At 41.7% G+C, this 15,920-nt stretch overlaps 1 protein-coding gene across 1 annotated transcript in view; it reads left to right on the top strand.

The window, feature by feature from the left end:
• Nucleotides 1–13,620: 13,620 nt before the first annotated feature.
• The window catches only part of GRIK4 (glutamate ionotropic receptor kainate type subunit 4), a 194,179-nt gene continuing 191,879 nt past the window's right edge, over nucleotides 13,621–15,920 (top strand). The window contains exons 1-2 of the mRNA XM_015891537.3: nucleotides 13,621–13,645; nucleotides 13,805–13,936. Of these exons, the coding sequence (XP_015747023.1) occupies nucleotides 13,855–13,936 (82 nt within the window). The 5' untranslated portion in view covers nucleotides 13,621–13,645; nucleotides 13,805–13,854. The remainder of the gene's footprint in view (nucleotides 13,646–13,804; nucleotides 13,937–15,920) is intronic.

Below are 15,920 nucleotides of genomic sequence, written 5' to 3' on the forward strand. Positions count from 1 at the left end.
CCGAAGGTCAGCAGAGGCCATGGTGGTGTTTCCAATCATGCCTCACTCAACAGTTTTCCTCCTCATGGTTTATTTTCGGCAAGATTCCAAGAATCAGGTGTGAGAAGAAAATCAGCAATGCATGTAGGATCAGAAGAAATAATCGCTTTCAGGCTAACAGATTTTATCTCTATTTTCACCTCCTCTTGTAGTGCTAAGTGAATGACCGTGTGTCGCCGTTGCGGCTTTTCCATTCTCTGATGAAATAGTGACAATAAGGAAGTGTTTTCATTCCTAGGAACTCCAAATTCTGTCTCACCTCTGAGGAGTTCATTTCAGGCAAAGGATGATTTGAAGAAATGCCACGAGAGCTAAAGTTTTTTCCCCCCACTGTACCAGTTAGCAGCAATATGTGGAAACCAAGCATTATAAACTAGCTTCTGAACTCGTGAGGACGTTTAAGAAATGTTCAAGTTAGATTTAACCTAGGAATTTCCATTCAGTAGTTCTGCAAAGTCCATGTTCCTTGTTCATTTCAAAGCCAAGATGGTGTTTATTCTTTTAAAGTTCTGTTCTTCTTTCTGAAAATATGATGATACGCCAACTGTTCAAAATATCTGAGTAGGCGCACTGTAAAAAATCATGGACTGTTTACATGGTATGTGGAGTTCTTGGTGCTCTGAGTTTGACTGTTTGCTTGCAGATGTACCCAACTGGGTAACTTCTAGTTGGGCCCTGATGATGTTACCTAGTAAATGTCTGCAAGCAAATAACCAAGTTCAGAGAACACCAAGAACTCCATAGTTCAACTCTGAGCTACATATATTCTCTTCTGTGGTACATGATATCTCAGTGTTCATACATCAGTATCTGCCTCTGTTTAGAAGAGTGATGGGAGAAATCATGGGGAACAGAAATAAAACTTGAGGAATGTTCATCTCAGAAACTTGAACTAACATTTATTTTCATGAGACAGCTCACCAAAGGCAAATATATAATAAATGGAAGGGGAGTGTCAGAATATGAACAATGATCTATTGGAATCAAAACAAAACAAAAAAAAATTAATGGAGTATTGCTCCTGCTAGAACATGTGCTATTCACCAAGGTTTATATGCACAAAATTATTCAGCCCTTAAATAATTGACTCTAATGGTGGACTTTTGTGATGTGTCTTCAAACAGGATCGTACTTCTGTCTTTTAGAGCAGCAGAGGGTAAATTTGTTTGACCATGTATTCCAAGCCTGACCCCAAACAGGTGGGTTTTTCCCCATAGCAACAAGTAGCAGAGGTCCAATTTTAAGGGGGCAAAGGTCATAGGTTTTGCCCCATGATAATTTGCAGCCCCCTTACTTCATCTGCAACATGTATGTTCATTGAGCTTTAAATCCTTCTAGGCAGATAATAACAACATTTTAGGTGATAGCACCTAGTTGATCTTGGCTGTTCACAAAATGCTAAGAAAGATCAGACCTAGCTAATACTTGGTTCAGGGGTCATCAGGAAATATCAAGACTGTGGGCTAGACTGGAAAATCAGAATCTCAGAAGAAGGCGGTGGGAAACCATTTCCATATTGTTACCAAGAAGGCTACAGGCATATGCCCAAGACTTGAGTTTGACTTGAAGAATTTACATTTTCATCTATATTGCCCTAATCCATTCATTTCAAAGTCCTGTTCCTGGTTGGGGGTTCTTGGATTATAGTTTAGCACAATCTGGAGTGCTGCAAGTTAGAAGCATGTTAGAAGGTAAGGCGGGAGAAGATGCACCAAGAATTGTTCGTTGACTCCAAACATTTTACATCTGTTCTCATGTCCTGATTTCACAAAAATAGTCTTGCTACTTCATGTCCTAACCTTGCTATCCAACCACCTTGTAGAGTATTTCTCCAATTTCTCATTCCTGATGCTTCTTGCTTGTCTTCTCCAACTCTCCCCATTTCACTTAAAGCCAGCTGTATTACCAAGCAAAGCTTTGTAACGAGACACCTTTTATTTTGTCTCATTGGAGAGCAAGGAGGAAGAGGAAGGTCATGGACAATTGACAGTGGAAACTTTTTATAACCCACTTCACATAGAAACTTTTGAACAGATTCCTGGAGGAAGCTTCTAGCGATTGTTATTAGCCATGTATCAAAATAAGCTAAATCACACATTGCTTCCAGGATGAGGATCTTTGAGTTGTTAGTTTGACTCTGTTTATTAAGTCCATTCCTGATCCCAGACAGGAAGAGAACATGAACACACTTACTGTCTGGATAGAAACTTTGCTGGAACTTCCTTAATGTCCTTTGCTGTGTGGGCTTTTGAGTTATCTTGCACTACTTCTTTGACTCAGTCTTGGCACATTGCTACTTATCTTTGGCTGCCAGTCATGAAAAGCTCTATCTGACCCCTTGTTTGGTTGTATGTTTGCTGGCTGTGGCTACCCAACTGAATTCCTGGCTTACTTCTGAACACAACCCAACAGGTCAACCTTTAATGCCATGAGACTTAAATGGAAGCTCCATGGACAGTTATAGACTTCATCTTTGGTGATGGAGACAAAAGAATCATCTTTGTGTCTCAGTTAAGAGGTATCTCTCTGGCCGCAATTGTGAATAGAGATGCTGGTGAGGATTCTTAAGTTCTTAGTGTTAAGAAAAGTTGAAACAAATTTTCTGAAAATTTTGTGAGTTTTTGGTATATATGCAGGACCGTTGGTCCACAAAGAGAGCAATTCTTGGGCTTCTTCAAGTACTTAAATGTGCTGTCAGATCCCAGCTTCAGTCATTGCATTCTTCTTCTTTTTTTTTTTTTTAGCATAGCCAGTTTTTCAGTTTTTCCTTGAGGACTTCAGTTCCTTAAATACTGGCTCTTCTCTGAACCAGCCCTAGTTTCTCTGACTTCTTCTTAAACTGTGGTGCCTATATCTGGACACCATATTTGAGGTTTATCTGACCATGCAAAATAGAGTGGAATGGCTACTTCCATGATTTGGAAGGTATGCTTTTTGCTAAATTATTTCTGCTTTTCTTGAAGTCACATCACACGTAGTATGTACGGATTTTCCTGAAGTTTATTCTCCAATGAGGACTATTCTGGGTTTCAGTCAGCTTTGCCCCACTCATATTTATAAAGAAGATGGTCACCATTCCTTCACTGTGGATTGTACTTCATAAAGGTTGATGTGATGAGGAACCTTTTTGGTCTTAAAGAGGCCCCAAGAACCTGTTTTTGTTGCAAAAGATTTGCAAGGTTCTTCTTGAGTAAGTAATCAAAAAAGAATTTTGTTTTCTAGGAATTTATTGCAAAGATCAGGATCAGCAAAGCAAAAGACATTCCTGGTGTCCAGGAACACTTTCAAGCTTCTAAAAAGCAAAACAAAACCAGAATTAACACACACTTCTGCCATACGTGACAGAAACTACATCGCTCCAGTGTAGCTTCTGCCACACTGAATTAACAAGTTCCCCACAAGTGTTGCTAAGATTTCATAAAGGTGCTACAACATAACTTGGGAGAAAGCATTTCTTAATACAACCAAGCAAATGGCATTAACATTCAGTAATATTGATACGTCCTGGAGCAGTCACATCCTCCACGAGAAAGCAAAGCTTGCTTTTAAAAATGTTTCAACATGCCATCAACATTCTTTCATGGTGCAATGCAAGGAAAGAATGGTTGCCCCCTCTCTTTGCCTTTTGCCATTAAGCATTTATTTATTTCCACAGCCAAACACATGAAGAGAGGGTGAAGTGTCTTCTCACTGTTTTCTCTAACTGGGGAGGGATTGTCTTGTGATCGGTGCAGCTACAAAAGGTCCGGATGCTCCGAAACAGATGAACCCCTAAAGGTCCCTGCAGAGCAAATGAAGAACAGGGATGGGCAACCAATGTCTCTTGGGCCACCACCTCCTGATTCATGGCCACCCCAGCCCTTAGGCTTCACATGACAAAAGATCTTTGACACAACCTCAACAATCCATGTTGTTTTCATAGCAACAGTAAAAAAGTGGCTCACCATTGTCCTCTTGTGGGATGTTTTTACAATTTCCCAGTCCAGCCTACAGCTTCGGCATTTGCTGGTGGTCTTCCATCTGCATACTAATCAGGTCCAGCCCAGTTTAGCTTTTTGAGATCCACCCAGCTTGGCTAAGTGCTGTCACCTTGCTGAGCACTGAAATTCAATGATGAAATGACTTCCTTTGGAAGTCAACAATAACAACAATAGTCTGTGTTAAGTCTCAGAACATTTTCAAGAGGTAATGTCTCCTAAAACAAACTCCAAAGGGCATCCCCTTCTGAATATAACCTTTGATCTTAGCTACATCTTTTGCTTCTCAAAGGCTCCTTAGCAAGGTCCAGTCCCTAATGGAATCCTAAGTTGTCATCATCGTTATTATTAGTAACAGCAGTAGTAATGGTATACTACAGTTATCTCCTTTCCTCTGGGAACTCAAGCTGGCTTTCTTGCGTAAGGGGGGAAGTCACTTCTCACTTTATCCCAACAACAGTAACCTTGTAAGATAGCTGGGCTAAGAACTAGCCATTACTGTCAGTCTCAGTCCAACACCTTAAACGTTCCTCTGTCCTGGAGCTGAGAGTCAATCTTACTTGTGCATGGAACACATTTCAAGAAGTACCTTTATGAACTAATTTTTTGAAATTGGACCTTTATTGGCCCTCAGAGGAGTTGCAGGAGCTCCCTGTGCAAGACATGGTGAACATGGAGCATGATTTTCCCATATTAACCTTTCCATTTTGCATTACTTCCAGTCTCCTCCTCTTCCTGTCTCCTTCTTGTCAAATCGGCAAATACATCATCAAGGCTGTTGAGACTCACCCCAAAATGACCACCTACTTTCACATGGAATGGAAGCCACAGGGTCCTCACCTCAGTTTGAGATGATGTCATTTGCTTTTAATTCCTTCTTCAAGACAAGGTTGGGAAGCTGTTTTTCCAGCATGGAACAGGATGTGTTTAGCTTCCCCGACACTCCACGTTTTGCCTAATCATTCGCCTGAGGTTTCTCCACATGAGGCTGATGCTCCATCATGTTTTGCATTACCCTCAGATTGATTTGGCAGCTCTTCAGGATCAGCATTTTTTCCCCTCTGCTTACTTTCCCAACAATTTTCTTATCCTCTACCTTAATCCCTACTGCTGATGCTCTCTAAGTAGCATCAAGGCCTCTCTGCAAAATCAGTGGCTCTGATTCTTACTGAAATAGCTCTACTTGTTGCTGATTCAATCAACCTAGTATGTAATAACCCACCCCTGCCAGATTATACTCTCCAGAATGAGATCAAATTGTTTTGCATTTTTCCTGCCCGAAGAAATGATCTTTTTTGTAAGCATGGAAGATTTGTGGTATTAAAAAAAAAAAAAAACCCTCACTAGGCTTTTGCCTGTGACATTTCTCCCAAACTTAATAGAAGGTTTTCTATTTTGCTTTGGCATCCTGGCAGCAATCCTTGGAATTAGGAGCCAGGCTGGCATAGCAATGGTATCCTTTGACTTGGATTTTTTTCCCTACAAAATGTTAAGAATTGTCCTGCATGAGCAAACTGAAAGTCCACCTGTTGCTGCATTCCTGTGATGTCCAGCAAGATCCTTTCCTAGGAGAAAGCAAAGGTTTCCCCCTGTCATTTATCCCCCACAAAAGGCTTTTGTGGAGACATTGTCCTTGAATTTGGAAGTTCCATTTTCTCATTGTGGCTAATAGCCATGGCTAACCTCCATTATAGCCTGCATTTAAGCATTAGAGGCTGAGAACTGGTGACTAGTCAGGCTTCTTGGTGGGCTTTCTGGTTGATAGGTTTTGGACCCACCCCTCATATTTTGCCCCCTCTTTCATTTTACTCTGACGAATGAAAGTCTGTTTGTGGGAGGTGCTGGTGGTGGTGGTGGTGGTTACGGAGGTGGATTTTCAATATTCCTCCCTCCAGTTGGCTGACGCCTTTGTGATTGCAACAGGCTTGGCACTCCTCGGGGCTGCTCAGTGTTGTTGCCTTTTATTTCTGAAGTTAGATCATCTTAATCTTTGTTTTTATTGTAAGCCACTTCGAGTGTTTTATAGAGAAATGATTAATAAGCTTTTTGTGTAAATACAACTGCTACCTACGTGATTCGTGCCATTCAGATCAAAGTTGGAAGGAACTGGCACTTTGAAAAACAATGAGCTTTCAGTGATTCTGTCTCCTGGTAACTACATGGATATGCCTGTGTCGTTTTCTTCACAACTAGATGGAAGCGGTTTGTTGTTGTCCTCTGCTGAGGTTTTTGGTCGGACGCCCCAGTTTAGCCTGATGCCCTGGCAGGGTTCCACCCAATATTTACCAGGTCTGACCATGATGGCCTTTTAAAGATCAACCGAGTTCAGCTAGACATGGCCATCTGTTGATGGGCAAGGTAAATAAGCAAGGTAAAAATGTTTGTGGTACCCAAAAGTGTGATAAAAGACATGCCCATCACTGCTTGAATTAAGAAGCAAGAGGCAGGAACTTCTTAATATAGCTGATGTTTAATTCATCCTGGGCTTAGCTGGTTTGGTCCCTTTCACTGATTTTTTAAAAAAATGTACAGTACTGAACACACACACGTAGATGCACACTTTGATACTGCTTTAAACTGAATTTTCAGTTGCCCTTGCTTGTTTTTTTGGATCCCTTGCTTTAAAAGTAGAAATGTGATCTTCAGATGCTTTGGTTTTAGGCAAAGCACACTTCCCCATAGCTTAAAAATAAAGTAGAGAAGGAAAGGGGATTCAGACACCCTTTCTTCCCCCGCCATCCAGTCCATCCTGGTAATTCATGCATTGAGCACATCCAGGGTCTGGATTGCTCTGTCTGCGGGCCCAGAGCACCCATGGAAATTAAGCATATTTAATCTGTAACTGTCAGAGAGCTTCAAGGCTACCAAAACTGCTGTTCAGCAAAGTTGTCAGTCTCTGTGTATTCACAGGCTAGCCTGACTTGTACTGTATGCGTCTCTCATTAACACACCAGCCTTACTAAATTCCAGCTCTGTCCTGCTGTTTTGTCAATAACTTAGAAAGTTTTGGAATTGCTGCCTCAACGACTTCAAATAATACATTACTCTGTGAGCCAGTTCGGCTCGGTTAGCAACCACTTTCCCCAAGTGCTCGTGGCGTTGCACCGGAATCTGCTGCTTGTCAGCTCACACGCGACTAAAATCTGGATCTGCAAGTCAAATTTTAGCAATTAGAAAAAAGTGTTGAACCCTCCGGGCACATCTGCATTGCTTTAAAACCTCATCCCACTTCTGTTCGTTTTATAGTACATTTTGGGTGGGTGGGTGGGTGGGTGGGGGACATTTTCCTTATTTATGGCACAGCATGAAAGAGAGTAATTAAGAGAGCAATGCAGAAAGATGGAGGCTCGGACCCCAAATGGGGCGGGCGGGCTGGTCCTGCCATTCTTGCAGGAAGGACAGAGGGGGAGCTGTGCAACAAAGGAACTGCTGAACGAGGAAAGAGAGCAACCTGCGCCGTGCCCACTAAGCAGTTTCGTTTGTCTTAAGCCATGGATTTGCATCCTCTCTTTCCTCCCTGCATCGTCAACAAAAAATAAAATATCAGAAGCAAGGTTGTTGGTAACAGGAAAAAAAATCAGCATATATATAACATATAACATTTTGGGGAAGAGGGCCTGCTGTGGATTTCCTCCCCCCTGCCCCCTTTTCAAGATTGTAGCTCCCTTGCTTTTAAACAACTTGTCCTCCAAACTTGCCTGCTCCCTGGTCCTTCCAAAGGAAAATTAAGAAAATGGTCTTTTTCATATTTGGATGTGAATTGCAGTGATGCTTTCTTTTTTATCTTATCTATTATCTGTTTTCATCTATCATCCATTATCTTCTATTCAACTTTGGATGGAAAATTAAAGAATCTTATATGTGTAATACACTGACATCCCAAATGGCAATTGATACCGACAGAATTTTTCAACTTTCCTCTTTTTATTGTCAATACTTTAAGCTTTTTAAATAATAGAATCTTAATAACTTTTAATTGTATCATATAAACATTGCTGCATTGAAATCTGTACTGAAATAATACAGTGCATCATCATTTACAACATTACAATAAAAGGAAGCAAATGGGGGGGGGGGAGAAAAGAAAATGGTTTTTTCAATGTGCCTTCATGGCAGGGAGTCTGTTGGAAGCTGCTGTTGGGTTCGGTTTGTCTAGAATTAGATGATGTCTCCATGATGATCTAGATGCTGTTAACTGGTATTTTACTGTTTTATTGATGTAAGCCACCTAGAATCAAGGTCAAATTGGCAGCATACAAATGTAGTTAAATGAATGAATCAATCCAAAATAAATCAATTCAGAGGAGACTTTAAAGGCAGGGACTGGGGGATCCCGTCCTGTCCTGTCTTGGAATTCCGGTTCTGGAGCAAATGTTGGTGAGGACCATTTTCCAAGAACCCGGCAATCAGGTCAGGGGTAGGGCTATCTTCAGAAAAGTATTTCTCACAGTTCTTCATGTCAGATTTGTCGCAGCAAGGTGGCGTTTTAGGCAGACAGGCCCTAAGACAATGATTGTGGCTGAAAAACAACTGACAGCCATTACAGGTCTTTCATAATCAGCAAGATGTTAACTTGGCATCAGGCAGATTTAACGACCTCACTGCCTCATTTTAAACCGATTGAACTTCCAAACGCTCTCCAAGGATAAGCTCATCATCATGGACATAGTTGTAGCTTGGCTGAGATGTGCTCAGGACATGGATAACTGCTGCCAGGTTCAACCAGCTTATTGCTGCCCTGCTGTAGAATCTCTTCTAGGAGGCCAGCCAGGAGCCTGTTTCAAAGCACAGGGTAGACATGTTCTCCTCCTTCCAAGAAAGACTCAGTGATGGGATCCTCCAGACATCTTTAATTATGGCCTATCAAAACCGTTTAAGCAATCCTGCCCAAAGGCCTAGAATTTTTAACTAGTCTATTTATCTCAAAATACTGCAGCAGTATTATAATTGCTAAAGCCCCATCTTATAACCCATCTAGTTAAGAACGTTTTTTCTCCAATCTGGTTCCTCCTGTGTTGGCTGACCATTTGGGGAGTCACTGTCCCCACAGATCTGGAGAATAGGAAATTTTTAATGAAAATCTTCCCTTTTTTAACCAGGCATGTGATCCCCAAGTTCAATTTTCTTTCATATTCTTCCAAAGCTAGATGTTGTGCATGTTTTACATGCCACAACAAGACAGGTACAAGCAAAAACACCACAGCAACCTTTTCATCTAGGTAAGATCCATTATTGCAAGTCAGAAGCAAAATCCCTGAAATAAGAACATGTTTTTGTTTTTCCTGCAGCTGTCAGTTGTTCTGAAGTAATGCAATTTTTTATTTGTACTTTTGCAAAATCCTGCAAAATGTCTTCGACAAATAACATCAAAGTAACATAATTTATTCTTTTTCTTCCCTCCTCCACTTCAACCCACCTGCCCTAATATCCAGGCCTGAAGATTTATTGAAAGTTGGAAAGTGAATTATGAATTAGCCAATAAGAGGCATTGCATTTACATCTGTTCTTTGCAGCAGAGGCCCCAAAGTTAACCCAGTGTCCTCCCCCACCCCCACTTCTGTCACCAATAAGGCTTAATTAAGGGGTGGATAAATTCTTAAACACAGGGTGAAATGCATGTGTTTTGGGAGGGACTGTTCTGTTAATTTGCATGTCTTAATTACATGTAATTAACGTAATATGCATATAATTTTCAGGACCGTGGTGAATGCCAAACCACAGCTGGTTATCTTTCAAAGTTTATTCTTAAAATTATGAATCTTAGGGCAGAACATCTCTGTATTATACCCTCTTTGGTGGGGGAAGGGGATCATCCTGACATTTATTTGATCTCTTGCAAGGTTGTAGACTGGTAAAACATGAGTGTGCTAAATGAGGCTTTGTATGCAAGAGATAGAGAGCCATTGGTTATACTGCTACCATATTATAAGCCATTCCACACTTCTCATTTTTCCAAGCATCAGTATGTTTCTGTCCATTACTTTCCCGGTCAACAGATTCATTTTTCCCAGCTGATAACATACACCATTTAGTTCTCTTGACTATTGCAAACAGTTCTGGGTCTTACTTCCCTTCCTATTTCTACCTCCATCATTCAAGAGTGCATTAAGGAGACAAAGAGGAGAACTCCCAGGGAGGCCCTGTTTTGCAGGTCCTCTCCAGGATGTCATCTCAGTCTTGGGCAAGACAATTATCAGCAAGTAGCTTGCAAAGTGTGGAAGGAGTTAGTTCACCAAGGAGAGTTATTTTAACCCCAAACAAACTTAAAACTATTTGGATCGAAATCTAACCCTTTCTTGGTTAGACGGGCCATTTGCATGGGTTAAAGCAGCCTTTTTCAAACTTGGCAAGGTTAAGATGTGCGGACTTCAGTTCCCAGAATTCCCCAGCCAGCATGCTGGCTGGGGAATTCTGGGAGTTGAAGTCCGCACATCTTGACCTTGCCAAGTTTGAAAAACACCGGATTAGAGAATTTGTACCACACTTTCCCTGCAACCCTCCCCCTGCCCCAAAGAACATGTAAACCTGTTGTATGAATTGGGTCTTTCTGGGTCAGAACAATTTCCTGTTCAGAAGGTCTGATTTTCCCTACACACACAACTGTCTTTTTCACATACTTTAAATATTAAACTCTTGTATCATGGAGGAGGGTATGACTTATTTTATCCAGTGACTTACTTGACAAGGCTAATCTATTCCTAGAGTGGAGCTGTAATGAGTTTGAACATGAGAAATCATGTAATCCAGCCCTTTGCTCAGTGAAAGACTCCATTAAACTATCCTCAACAGGTATTCATTTCTCGTTTGAGAAATCTCCAGCAATTAGGAGTCCGCAATTGTTAAATTACAGGTTGTCCTCATTCAGTGAGTGCCTCGTTTAGTGACCATTCCCAGTTAAGACAGTGATGAAAACATAACTTTACCACCAATCCTGGCACTGACGACTGTCACAGGTCTGTAAAGCAAAGGAACGCTGAAGATCCTAAGTACAGTCGCGGTTTCACTTAGCAACTGCTTCATTTAACGACCAAGTTGCTGGTCCCATTGTGGTCGCTAAATGAGGACTCCCTGTATTCCACCATTTAATAGCTCTTACAATCAGGAAAATCCTGATTATCATCCTGCCTGTCCTTTGAATTTCAAACCATTAGTCCTTGTCCTGCTCTCAGTTTCACAGGGGACAAACTCTTACAGATTTGTAAACGGCTGTGCTACCTTCCCTTAAACTTCCCTTTTGTAAACCAAATGTGCTCAGTTCTTTTAAGAGTTCCTCGTAGACTCAGCTTCCAGCATCCAATAGCTTTTCTTTTGAACCCACTCCAACTGGACACAAAGTACAGTCTAACCAGCACAGAATACAGCAGAACTGTGATCTCTTGTGATCTGGGTGCAATGCTTCTGTTCATGCTACCCCAAAATTGCACTGGTCTTCGTAGCTGCTGCATCAACGGGCCCGCTCGCGTTCAGTTGCCCAATCATACTCTTGCGGCTTTGTTGTAATTACTGACATTTTCCAGGATCGTGTGGGTTTTTTCCTCCTTTCCTCTTTCCTCATTTATCAACTGTCGCCTCAGGACTGTGAAGCTGGTTGGAAACTTTTGTAGCTAAAGTTAACAGCCCAGGTTTTTCAACTGTCAGCTAGCTCTCTGTTTTCACTAGGCAGAGACACTGCTCTGTCCTCCTCCGAGGCATCGATCATGACCTTCTCCAGCCTTAATTCAGTCTCCCATCCAGCATTTTCTGACCACCGTGAATTCCGCCTCCATTTGTAAAGCTCCAAATGAATTGCAACTGGAGGCACTTTTTACAGAATCCATTTGTCTCCTGACACCAGTGATGAAAAGCCTGTTTGGTTAGTGCAAATCGTTACATGAAATGTAGGTGGTGAAGATGGAAATTATACGTACCACCCTAGTAACTTCCAGCCTTTGAAAACTCCAACCTATACAATGATGCCTTAAAAAATAATAATAATTGAACACAAAGAAGCAAAACCAGGCTCAGTTGCTAACAGAAATGCAAATGAAGCTGCATAACAGGAGTTGAATGCGCATTTTGTACAGGAACACTCTCACATACTCAGAATGTTTGAATAAGCCTTTATTTGTTTATAAGAATTACAGGAGTAGAGAAGGGATGATAAATTTCAGAACAAAGCCAGGGAGGTGGGGAGGTGGGGCATAATATGGAAACATAACTCATAACTCAAACATAACTCATCGTGGAGTCCTTGGCGCTCTCTGAGCTTGATTGTTTGCTTGCAGGCATTTCATTACCCAACTAGGTAACATCATCAGTGCGAGGGAGTGTGGGGTTTGTTCCCTGTTTATATACAGTGTCTTGCCCTGCCAGTGTTGGTGAGGGTGGGGTGTGGTGGCGGCTTTCTCCGTGGTGGTTCCTTGATTAGGATATTGTTTTCTGTTTGCTTGTTTGTCTGGGATTAATCTCTGCTTATCTGGATGTTGGCTGCTGGAGAGGATCAGACCAGAACACATCCTCTCCAGCAACCAAGAGAGAGAGCACCAAGGACTCCACAGTTCAACCCTGAGCTACAGATATTCTCTTCCACTGGGCCATGTCAGCCTTACCAGGTAAACCAGACAGGAAACACAACCAGATGAGCTAATTCTACTTTACTGTAAAGCTACATTAACAGAATCTTGCAAGTCTGAAACTACAATTCTCCCCATGTCTCCTTTACACCCCAAGAAATTAGGGAGGGCCTCTTCTGAGTCTCTTGCCCCACCCACTATCCAGCTGAGGACTATGCTGTCTCTTATCTGACCATTCCCTAGGCAGTGTTTCTGGGCCCCGACTCCCAAGGTCATTCCCACATACCATTACAGGACATAACTGATCTTCATCATTTGCTGCCATGTTCTGTATATAGGGTTTTTTCCTTCCCTGGATTTCCATCAGTTCTCTTTGACTCTACTTGCCAAGATTTTGCAGCTGTAAAGAAATGGAAGAAAATAGCTCTTAAGTAATTATGTAAGAAGCAGCCCTTGTTCTTATTAGCCTGACATGGCTGATACACTGGGAAAGATAATGAGGGCATCTCCTGCCTTTCATTCTTCAGAAAGAAGGTGGGTTGACTTGACTGAATTTTTGCTCTCTGGCAAATGCCGGCAGTTCAGGTTTTAAAAGGGCATTTCCAGGAGGGCACACGGATGCTCAGCAAGGATCAAAAGCAATGCATGCAGGAATAAGCCACGTACAAAGAGGTGATCTTTCAATCTTCTGTTTCTTTGTGTTGGGTCTTTGCCAGGGGGACGCTAATGATTCTGTGGGCATTGTGAGGGATTGATCTGCCCCCAGCAGGCGAAGATTCAGAGTCAGTCCTGTAGGGAGAGGTGAATCGGCGCAGGTTTCAAAAGTGGTAGGTTATGCAAAGCCATCTGTGTGCTGATTAGAGAGGCAAGCTGATCAAATTGTGGCACTTTTTGGACTATACAGGTGGGAAGGTCCAAGGAGATTTTGTTCTTCTTTACATTGGAAACAAAATACATGCATGCCCACAGCCATGTTCTATTTTTTCTCCTAAGCCTCTCCATCTTTGCTTGGCTACAAGAGTTTTCAAAGTTTGGTGGAAGCCTATTGACCTGTGGGGATCAGCTGACCCTATCCAGGTGAGAACTGCAACCTAGAGGGCACTCTTGATCACTTGAGCTCTCTAGAGCTGGAGGAAATCAGAGACTGACTCCCTCTGTTTGGGTCATATGCTGGCCTCTTAAATTTTCTGCTAGCATGAAGCCATTTTCATCATTTTGGGTCCTCTCTCTTTTCAGAGTTATGTCATGCCCAGACCACTGCAGGGCTCCATGAGGATTTATAGAAGATGTCCTGGATCCTGGTGCCTTTGGTGCTCTTGTTGGTGTGGTTAATGAAGATAGCTGCCAGCCCCCATTCCCTGAGGATTGGTAAGTAGGGAAAATAAGCAACCATGATTTGAATCCTAGGCTTCATCTTAGTTATTGGGTCCCTGGAGAAGCAGTGGTGTGGATCAAAATTGCTATAATTGGAACAGAATTGGATCAAAATTACTGTAATTGGAGCCACACTAGGATTAGCTGTCCATCCGGCAGGTCTCCCAGATTTGAAAAATGCAGCGTTGTATCTCTCGTTATGAAGAACCACCCTTCTGGACCTGCACTGCATAGCCTGGATGGTTTGGGTGAAGTATATAAAATCTATGGCTTTTGAATTAAGTTAATGAGAAATTAATGGAAGGCAAAGCATATTTTCCATTAATAGAATCATCTCAGGAATATGGAACTTGTTCGGTTAGATGTGTGCTGATGATAATAAGTAATAATGAATGAGTGGTCTAGCAATTAATTAGAGGCAGGCTTCATATGCACATTTATTTTAAAGGCAAATGGAGAAGTAAGCAAATAACCCCCACTTGTTTATTCTTGGTTACAGGCCTCAATTAATATGACTTTGAATGTTCATGCATCAGTTCATATTGTTTTTAACTGCTTTGTACTGAAGTGTTGCTTTGCCTTAAAGATATGTGGCAGACCATGCTGATATTCATGGAAAGGTTGTTGGAAAAGGGGAAGAGACAGTAGAGTCAGCCTTTTATTTTATTTTATTTTATTTTATTTTATTTTATTTTATTTTATTTTATTTTATTTTATTTTATTATTTTATTATTTTATTTATTTATATATTTTTTTATTTTTCTTTTAACATTGCCTGTTAAATGCAAACCCTTTGTCCTGTCTGGAATTCAACAGGCCGAAGTTGCAGGATGCATCTGGATGTTGGCCAATTTTCACCCAAGTTTGCAAGTAGCAAAAGGAGATCTGAGTCCTTGATTAAAATAAAAGGGAGAATATAATGAATAAACTGTGTTGGGAAGAGAAATTTGCACGAGTGGAATAGGGTGTTCTTGCCTTTATTCTGTGACAAGGTATCTGCAAAGGTCTTGTCTTTCATTGTATAATCCTCTCTCCGTGCTTTGTAGCTTTCCTGGTTTCTGCTGTCATTTATCTCAAGGGAAAGCGTGGCTCCTCCTATTTTAGTCATTTTTTACTACTATCTCCACTAAAGGGGAATTCAGTCCTGGAGAAACTCAGAGGAATTGTCCCCCCAGATTTCTCTGCCCCGTCCCCCAACTTGGATGGAGAATTTGAAAAAGCTGTTGGTACCCAACCCCAACATTGAGGACTTCATTGAGTTCTAATGAGTAAAAATGAAAGGCATTTAAAAATAGAGAAACAAACAACTTCCCAAAAGTGAAGAATGTAACAAGGACACACGATCCTATACAGTATGGACTTAGGAGAACTGATTATTGAGATAAATTCTGTCTCTGAGGCTTTGAACAAATGCCCTTCCTACAAGGATGTCTTTATAACCAGGAAAAGACCGATATGAACCAGCCATTCTGCTTCTCCATAGAACATATTTTTACCTGAAGTGGTCGTGGGGACTATCTAAAGGTCTCCTCCCCATCATTTTCTGCATTCCTACTAAGATCCTTTGCATGGAAGGCCACGATGCTGGTTCAAAGAGAGAGATCTCGACACGCCGCTCGCAGAAGCCACGATAATCCCGCGAGATATTCTTGCTTGCGGCAGGCGTTCCTTTCATTTCTAAAGTATAAATCAAAAAATGGGTGGATGCCTTTTGCTAAATCCCCATCAGGGTTATGATTCCATGGGGTGGTTATATACACAACAGTGTGAAATCACAGCGGCCAGTTCTTTAGCTGGCATGGGCCTTCATCATTGGCATCGAGTTCTCCCCAAGAACCTTGGACGTTGTAATCTGTGCGGATCCAAGCGGGGTGGCCTTTTGTAATGACAGATGGAAATGTTGTCAACACGCATGGGGCGGTAGTGGTTGTGGTGATGACGATGGTGACGATGAAGTTCCTCTGTCTGCACTCAAGAT

The sequence above is a fragment of the Python bivittatus genome, unplaced genomic scaffold (assembly GCF_059951505.1).
Source record: "Python bivittatus isolate LINGU-HERP-01145 unplaced genomic scaffold, Pbiv_v1 ctg000320_np1212, whole genome shotgun sequence".
Taxonomy (NCBI): Eukaryota; Metazoa; Chordata; class Lepidosauria; order Squamata; family Pythonidae; genus Python; species Python bivittatus.